This window comes from Orycteropus afer, unplaced genomic scaffold (genome assembly GCF_000298275.1).
Source record: "Orycteropus afer afer isolate SDZICR_OR568_19922 unplaced genomic scaffold, OryAfe1.0 scaffold00069, whole genome shotgun sequence".
NCBI lineage: Eukaryota > Metazoa > Chordata > Mammalia > Tubulidentata > Orycteropodidae > Orycteropus > Orycteropus afer.
This window is the reverse complement of record NW_006921656.1, coordinates 258,662-267,503: the sequence shown is the minus strand read 5'-3', so window position 1 is coordinate 267,503 and position 8,842 is coordinate 258,662. Positions and strand designations below refer to the sequence as shown.

General features: G+C 61.1%; 1 protein-coding gene across 1 annotated transcript; it reads right to left on the bottom strand.

Annotated features, from left to right (window-relative positions):
* Window positions 1-6,169: 6,169 nt before the first annotated feature.
* On the bottom strand, window positions 6,170-7,358 carry LY6D (lymphocyte antigen 6 family member D). Its single transcript, XM_007940524.1, has 3 exons — window positions 7,307-7,358; window positions 6,607-6,705; window positions 6,170-6,381 (listed from the first exon to the last, which is right to left on the bottom strand). The coding sequence occupies exons 1-3, from the start codon at window positions 7,356-7,358 to the stop codon at window positions 6,170-6,172; spliced, it is 363 nt and encodes a 120-aa protein (XP_007938715.1).
* Between the last annotated feature and the right edge of the window lie 1,484 nt (window positions 7,359-8,842).

Below are 8,842 nucleotides of genomic sequence, written 5' to 3'. Positions count from 1 at the left end.
CCAGACCCACCCGGGCGTCGTGACACAGCGACACCTCGGACAACTCGCCGCTCCAGACTCATACCGGGCCCTGCAGCGACACCCACGCGCCCCCAGGAGCATGGGGACAAGGACGTCCGCATTCCCACCATCCTGTCACCCGCCCTGCGTCATTGACATCCAGGGACTGGGCCGTCAACACGACCCGAGCCCGAGTCGCCCTGGTCCACGCTCCACCGTTACCCTCCGTGTCCTACCGCCCTGTCCCCTGTCCCCTGACCAGGCTCCCTGTTCAGCCTTCCTGGGTTTCCACTTGGCCCCGTGTCACCTGTGTGACCTGGGTAAGTTACCCAGCATCTCTGTGCCTCAGTCCCCACATTGGTTCGGCCCCACCCCAGGACGCCCAGGGCCTGAGTCATGGGGCTAATAATAACCTAAGCTTAGCAACAGCTGCCTCTGGGAGGGAGGGTCGGGAGAACTGTGGAGAGCCCGCCCAGTGCAGGGGCGGAGTGTTGGAAAGAATTAAAACTCGATGCAGTGGAAACCTGTCTGTTCTGGGCGGTAATTCCACGTGCCTGGGTTGCTCTGAGCCCTAGAGCTGATAGCTGCTCCTAGCCAGGCTATGGGACAGAGTGGAACTGCCCCACAGCACTTCCAAGGCTGTAAATCTTTATGGAAGCAGACTGCCCATCTTTCTCCCACCGAGTGCCTGGTGCGCTCAAATTCCTGGCTGTCAGTCAGCAGCCTGATGCTAACCACTGAGCCATAGGGCGCCTTCGGTAAGCCGACGGGGAGACCATTTCGATTCTGGAAAAAGCCTGTGGCTGGAAGGAGGCTCAGAAAGACAAGAGGAGAAAGCAGAATAGAGGATTGGCTAATCTCAAAGTGACCAACGGACCCTGCCCGGGCCTTTTACTGAGATCAGAGGACTGACACCTGCCCCCAAGAAGTTCTCTGGCCGGCCACCAGCCCTGTCTTTCGCAATTCAAATTTAGCAAAACCAGCTTCTAGCAGGAAAGGAAAGATCAGCAGTGCTGGGTGAATGAGAAGCTGCTGGCAGGACTAATTGTGGTTGAGTTTCTCTACATGAACATTTGGGTTTTGGGTAATGAAACCCCCCAAGTCGACTGTGACTGCTTCTCTTTGGGCGGAGGGAGGGTGGGGGCTGGTCCGGTGCCAGGAAGCTGACCACTCCTCCTGACACCGGACCGCCCCTCTGTTACTGCTTGTTTTCAGAAGTTCCCTCCCCATATCAGTATGAAAATTATTTTTGATGTAACTTTAAATATTTCAATGGTTTATTTTTCTGTTTTAGGCAAGATTTAATGGATTTTCATAGACTAAAATTTTCCTCTTTTGCTGATGTGAGAAAAAGTTAAAATATTTTCTTTAAAATGTGGAACAAAACTCAAAATCTTAAGACCAGGCTTACTGGTCTGATTGTTGTTGTTTTGTGCCGTCGAGTCAGACCCGACTCATAGCAACCCCTCCTTGGGTTTCCGAGGCAGTATCATTAACGGAAGTAGACTGCCCCATCTTCCTTCGGAGGAGTGGCTAGTGGATTTGAACCGCCAGCCTTCTGGTTAGCAGTCAAGTGCCTTAGGCACTATGCTACCAGAGCTCCCTCCTGGTCTGATAGAGGCTGTGGCCCGCAGTCACCCTTCAGGCCTGGAAATGAACTCACTCCCGCGGCTTCCGGCCAAACAGTGGGCAGGCCTGTGAGGTGAGCATTTACATCAGGTAGATACACTCCTTAGAACCATCACCCATGGGAGAACGAAGGGCAGCGTCTGCACAGGGAGACAGCTCGGGGGCAGGAGTGCACAGGCAAGGAGGCCATGGGGAGGCGGAGAGCTGTTGGGTTATGGGGACTGCGGTCAATGTCACTAAACAATGTGCACAAACTGCTGTACGGAAAACGAATTTGCTCTGTGAGCTTTCACCCAAATCACAATTTAAAAAAATTGTTTTAATCTAACACTAAAAGTTCATTTCTCTTTTTTTCTTTTTCTGATTTTAAAGGAAATTAAACATTTTTTTTGATTGATAAATCAAAAAAGTACCTCTTGATAAAAGTATAGTGCCCACCACCACCACCCCGCACATGCCTCAGTGCCTGCTGGGGAAGCTGGCTCTAGCCCCAGAAACCCCTCAGCCTCGGGCCAGGTGGGAGGGTTGGTCAAGCTTACTGTCACTCAGAGCTCCCATCCATCGGTCAAGGGCTGGGAATACAGCCCAGAATAAAACCACTCAATATTCCCAACTGGTCCCACCCTAGTGGGGCTCACAGGCTGATGAGGGGCAGGGACATAATGAACACAGGGTGACATACAGGGTGTATTGTGGGCTTCGGAAGCCGACCACCAGGAAGTAACGAGGACCTAGATCTCTTTCCTAACAAAGAAACCGCCGGGCAGAGTACAGGTACTGGCAGGGAACGGACAGGGAGCCCACTGGCTGCCGCCGGGGAGGGCCCCACGCGGAGCCCGGGTCTGCTGGAGTGGACGCGTTGAGCTGAGCGTCCTGGCCGGCAGAGGCGGCTGGGGGTCACTGGTGGGCACAGTTCGTGCTCGGCTGCTGACCGAGAGGTTGACAGAGAGGTCGGAGGGTCAAGTCCACTCAGAGGCCCCTCAGCAGACAGGCCTGAAAACCTGCTTCTGAAAACTGGGCCGTTAGCAGCCTTGGGGAGCCTGATGCACTTGGGGTCGTGGGAAAATGGAGTGGGGGTGGCGTCTGATGGCCTCTAACTTCAGAGGGGGTTCTAGATCAACAGCCCAGGGCTGGTTCCTGTGAGGCAGAGTCACACACGCCTCCACCCACCAACCTTTACACTAACCACTCCCTCCCACGGCACTCACTACTTCTCCGCTGGTTGAACTATTCATTGCAGTGGCCACACAGAACTCACACAGTACTCAGGATTATAGGGCTTATTAGGGAAGTCTGGGGGCACAGTGCCTCGGGTATTTGACTGCTAACCAGAAGGCTGGTGGTTCAAACCCACCAGCCACTCCTTGGAAGGAAGGTTGGGCAATCTACTTCCGTAGTGATGCTGCCTCAGAAACCCAAGGAGGGGTCTCTATGAGTCGGATCCAACTTGACAGCAGTGAGTTTTTTTTCTTTTCTTTTTTTCTTTTAATGGGTTACAATTTGGGATCAGAAACAACTCTTGATCAAGAAAGACAGCCTCTTCCCAGCAGTACCTGCAGGCATGTCTCTCTTTGGCCCTTGGCCTCTTGGCCCCTGGGGGCCCCCAAGCTCTCCTAACTGTGCAGGTAAGTGCCCAGAGGACCTCACTGCACCAGCAAGCCACCTGCCTGAGGGCGCTCAGCTAGCTCACTCAGGGCCACCCCCTGCACAGCCCCCTGCTGGGTCTCCCATTTCTGCTGCCTGTTCTCTGCCACCCCTTCTCAGCGTCTCTCGCTGTCTCCTGCCACCTCTCCAGGGTGACAGTTCTCCCTGGCTCCCTGGCTGAGCAGGTTCCCAGCACAGGGCCCTGGGTCCAAATGACACACTCCTCCCTCTCTTTTTCTGGGTGGTAGTCAGGTTCCCCCTTTCTGTCTCTGGATTGGCTCATTTTAAGCCTAGCAGGGTGGTAAAACTGACCAATCCGCACATTAGGGTCCCATACACCTTATTTGCATGGTCCCACCCCCACAATCACCTCACTTGCATAGTCCCACCCAGTCATCTGATGGAAGTCACAAAGACCATGGAGCCATGTTAAGTAATTCACTGCCCAAGAGGTTACCGCCTGTTGGAGTCAACTGAACAGAAACTTGTTTTTAATTCAAGAATAGAGGGAGGCCCCACCCAGTGTCCCAGGAGTCAGCTCTGGAGCGGTGACGGGGTGAGCACTCCCCTCAGCCCAAGGTGCTGGGGGCCCCATGGCTCTGTCCCCACCACTTCCAGCCCCCAGATCACCTCAGCTGTGCAGACTCTGGGTGCTGCTAAGGGAACCACCTCCTTCAGGGCTGCTAGGAAGGAAGGCGGGTGACCCCTTTGGCCCAGCCTCTCTGTCCACGGTCTCAGGGTCACGTGGGGAGTCACCTCTTCTCTTTGCACACATGCCCATGGGGTCAGGGTTGGGGTCAGGGGAGTCAAGGGCAGGTGAAGGGCAGGCTGGGCTGCCTAGTGGGTCACAGAGGGGTTAGGTCATCTTTTGGGGGCTCTGTCTGTCCATCTAGCTGCAGCTAAGATGTTCCAAGGGATGCTGGGGCCTGGAAGCCAGAGGTCGGGCTGTGATGGGCTGGGAGCTGTGACTGCTCTTGGGTTGAGAGAGTCCCTGGGACCTTGTCCTGTGGCCGGTGACCTTGTGGTCCACCACCCCACTTACTGTGCTGCCCGGAGCCCTGCTCTGGTGGCCACATGGGCCGGGGGCCACCCCAGACCACTTCTCCCCCATCTGGACCTTCTCTGTGGCCTGCCCTCCCACCCCCCCAGGTGGCCTCAACCCTTTCCCAGCCTCCAGGGCCTTGAGTGGAGTCCTCCTCCTCCCCAGCCACACCCTGGCCTTCCTGGTGGGGGACCCACCGGCACAGTTCTCCTGGGGGGGAGGGCTGTGCACAGAGCACAGCTAATCCTGTAGGAGGAGGTCCCTGTCCCCCAACCTGGTGCCCCTGTACCTTTGGATGCAGGTTCAAATCCCAGCTGAGCTGTGGGGTGGACAGGGAGTCATCCCTCTCTGAGCCTTGACTTCCACCCCGGAGGTAGGGTGGGTCTCCGGCCTGTGGGTCCCTACCCACTGCTCCCTGCCGGTCTCCACAAGTGAGGCACAGAGGGGCCCCGGGGCGGCAGCGCAGGCTGGCTGGGAAATTCCGAAAGTGCCTCCCAACGCCCCGTGCTCCTGTGGCCACCAGAGGGCACGCTGGCCCGGACACCTGGAGCTACTGCAGCACCCCGACTCAGGAGCAGCGCGAGCAAGGGTCAGGGGGTGAGGGTGCGGGTACATCTAGGACCGCTGGCCCCAGCCACAGGTGACGTTATTGACGGGTGCTGACTGCACAGCACAGTGCCACCTGCGCACGTAGGACACCGAGGCTTAGCAGGTGGAGGGCGCATGCTCAGTCTGGGCGGGCCACAGACCCTGGCGGAGACCAGGGCGGGCGGGCTCTCCCAGGACCCCAGTTTAGGGGGCGGGAACTCTGAGGCGGGGACCCATGGTGGCCTGGGGTCCCGAGAGAGGCAGGATGGCCGCCTGGTAAAGGTCTGAGAATCCCAGCTCCAGAGCAGCCAAGCCTCTAGAGCCCCCAGTCCTCCTGGGGGGACAGTGGAGGTGCCCCTCTCACAGGAGAACAAAAGGAGGCAGTGTGGGCCTGAGACCTCGCCCCATCCTATTATCCCTCCCCCGCTGCCTAAGCCCACAGGGCTTCCCTGGGCAGGCCTGCAGGGACAGGGCGCCCAGGGCCTCAGAGGGTGCACTTCCCCCAGCCTCCTGGCTGCCTGTGGACAGCCTCCCCCAGCCCACCGTTCCTATACCGGGTGAGGCCTGGTCGAGGCGACTGCTGGGCTCAGCTGGGAGGGGGTCACACTGAGGCAGCTCAGACTGTGGCTGCCAGCAGGGAGGGCCCAGACAGGTCCAGGAGCCCGACTTCAGGCAGGTGTCCCAAACCGGGCTGTGGATGCTGTGGGGCCCGGCTCAGGCGGGCGCTGCCTAGAAGCCCTTCTCCCCACCCCTCAGCTGGGGGGTGGTGGCGCTGGGAGCTGCCTTCCCAGCCCCGGCTGCTGTGCCACCCCCGCACTGGTCCTGGCCTCTGGGAGCCGGCAGGCACCCACGTGGCCACTGCTGGTCCCGGTGGCACACCCTGAGACCCGAGGGCCACGCGCCCCAGCGTCCCCCAGCCCTCCACTCCCAGAGCCGCACAGCTGCAACGACATTAATTACGAATCATTTATCTTGATGCAGAGGTTCGAGTAGAAAAATAAACGGAAACCAGACAAAAGAAACATGACAGCAGAGGCTTCCAACGGCAGGCAGTCGAGGGCCCGCTGGGGCGGGATGGGGTGGGGGATGGGGAAGGTGGGAGGGGAGACTGCGTCCTCTCGCGTGGTGGGGCCTCCAGTCACCACACTGCTGTGTCAGGAGGAGTTGGGGAGTCCCAGCCTGTGGTGTCAGAACCCCCATCGTGGATGGGGAAGGACGGTGGAAACCCCCTGGGAAGGGCGGGGACAGGGGCGGGCCCCGGGGGGGTCACAGGATGAGGGCGAGGAGGCCAAGGGCCAGCACCAGGCCGAGGGTGGCCCTGGCGAGCGTGGAGGCCCCGGCCAGGCTCTCGTTGCACAGGTCCCCCTGGCAGCACTGGGTGGTGGCAGAGCCGCTGCTGACCTGGCCCTGGTGGGTGGAGCTGGGTGTGCAGGACTCAGCGCAGTCCTTGTTCACCAGGTTCCCGGACAGCGGTTCCACTGGGGGACCGGGGCACTGTCAGAGGGCGCCCGCCGCGCCTGCCCGCTCCCACCCTGGCTCTTCCAGCTCACATCCGGGGCAGCCCAAGCTCAGTGTCCCCGAAGCTGCTGTGGCCCCCGCTGCCCTCCCCCGCCGCAGCGTGTCCAGCTCCTGCCAGTGTCCCCTTGGCCGCTGCTGCCCGCCCCCACCCCAGCCTCTGCAGGCCGCCCCGGGCTAGTGCTTACGAGTGGTCACCGTCCTGCAGAAGCGAGAGTTGGCCGGGCAGGTCTGGGCCTTCTTGCAGTTGGAGGAGTTGATGCACACATGACACTGGAGAGCCTGGGCTGGAGGAGGGGTCCAGGGTCTCAGGGAGGCTGGGAGGTGGGGCTCACTGCCCCCAAAGACCCCTCCCGCATTCCTGCCTAGGCTACCCCTGTGGGCCTGTCACGGTGCCTCAGGGAAATGACTTCTCTGGCCCTGGGAGCCCCCAGAGGAGGCATCATGGCCAGTCCAGTGTAATCACGTCCCGGAGACCTGGGCTTCTGAGGCTGGCTGAGAGCAGGCCCGGGGACCTCCAGGATGCATGCCCCGCCCTGCAGCCGGGGCTTCAGAAGGTCCTGGGGCTGAGCTGGGGCCAGGGGCTGGCAGCTTGGCTGCTGTGAGCCTTGGGGGGCAGGACTGTGGCCTGGGGACTGGGGGGCAGGGAGGGGCTGGTTGGCAAAGCCTGGATGCCCGGGATCTTTCCCCAGGGGGCGTCTCAGACAAGCCCAGCTCCCCTCCCCGGCAGTCCCGAATCGGGTCTAAGAGTCTCTGATTCTGACAGAAGCCAACAAGTCCCCTGAGGGAGATGGAGACCTTTTAATTCTAAGATTCTGGGGCTCCGAGAGGGGAGCACACCACAGTCTCTGAGCTCTCAGTCACCCCCAGTTCCGCCCAGCCGCTCACCTGGCCCAGCGGCCATGGCCAGAAGGACGAGGAGCAGCAGGGCTGACTTCATTGTGGGCGTCGTCTGCGAGAAGTGGGGGGCCCCCTCCCCAGAGCCCTTATAGCTGCCACAGGCAGGGCGGGGTGGGGTGGGGTGGGGCGGGGCAGCCAGTGGCATTCTGGGGACCTGTGTGTGCGTCAGCCCCGGACAGGGACCAGCCCTGCCCTGCCTGGCTCGCACCCACCCTCTGCCGGGGCCTCAGGGCCTCATGTCTCACCCTTCGCTCACTCCGCTGCCCCTTCTCTCTGTCTGTACCTCTATAGAGCTTTGCTCCATGTGTCCCCCCTGCATCACTCTGTTCTTCCGGCCCCTGTCTGACACCATCCTGTGGCGCCCCGTGGGTGCCTGTGGCAGGGCGCGTGGGGCAGGGGAGGCAGGAGGAGGCCTCAGGTCGAGGGTGTGAGGGTGTGGGTGCTGGGGGAGGCAGAGGAGTGGGCCCTGGGCAGTAGGAGGGTGTGAAGATGCCTCACAGGGCCTGGTAGACAGTAGGTGCCGAGTAAGTGCAGCTGGAATGATGTTGGAGGCCCAGCTGGATGGGAGAGGAGTCTGGGTCGATGGGGGATGGGAGGGGCCCCTTGGGGCCAGGCCCTCCACCGTCTGCACCCCTCATGGGTCTACATGTCTCTGCTCCTGGCCCCAGGCTGGGTGTTCTTTCAGACTGGCCCCCCGAGCCCACATAGGGTCCAAGGTGGGGCTCCCGTTCCCTTCCTCGTCTCAGGCTCTTAGAGCATGGCCCCTAGCCCTGTGTGTCCCCATCCCCAGGCCCTGGGATCTAGGGGCCATAGTAGGAGGGGCCCAGATGGCCCTCACCCCTTCCTGCTCCACCTGGACACAGCAGGGGGATGGGGGCAGGCCTGGGGGGTGGGCTAGGGGTGGGGCAGGCTGAGGGGCTCAGAGCTGGCACAGACCCCCAGGCCTGCCCCTGTGACCTCGGCAGTTGTTTCCTTTGTCACCTCCCATCTTCCCTGTAAGTGACGCGGACGTCAAGCCTTCATCAGGGGCCTGGGGGGGACCGGGGACACTGCCTCCAGGGGTATCTCCCCCCAGTTACTGGCCTGCGGGACCACTCAAAGGCGGTGTCTTCAGGACCTTGGAGGAGGCAGGGAGAGATGAAGGCAGGGCCCCCAAGGCTGCCCATCCTGCCCTGCTCCAGGCTCAGGGGGCTTGTCTAGGGCAGCTGGGGACTGGCCTGGCCAGGCAGGTAAAGCAGGGGTGCCCACACCCTCACCCAGAGGGAAGCCCCCAGACCCCATCCCTCTGAGACACAGCTGATGAGAGGCGGGGCTGGGGGGCGGGGGAGGGGGATTGAGGGGCCCTGGGAAGCAGACACAGGGCTCAGTGACTGGTCCCGGGGTGGGGGTGGCAGGTGAGGAGGGGTGACTCATGAGGCTCCCCTCCCCCCAAGGTTCTGGAAGAACGGGTTTGGGAGAGGCAGTGGGATTCCTCCAGGACCTAGTGGGGCTGGAGTTCCAGGGAGTGCTGCACAGGAGACGGGC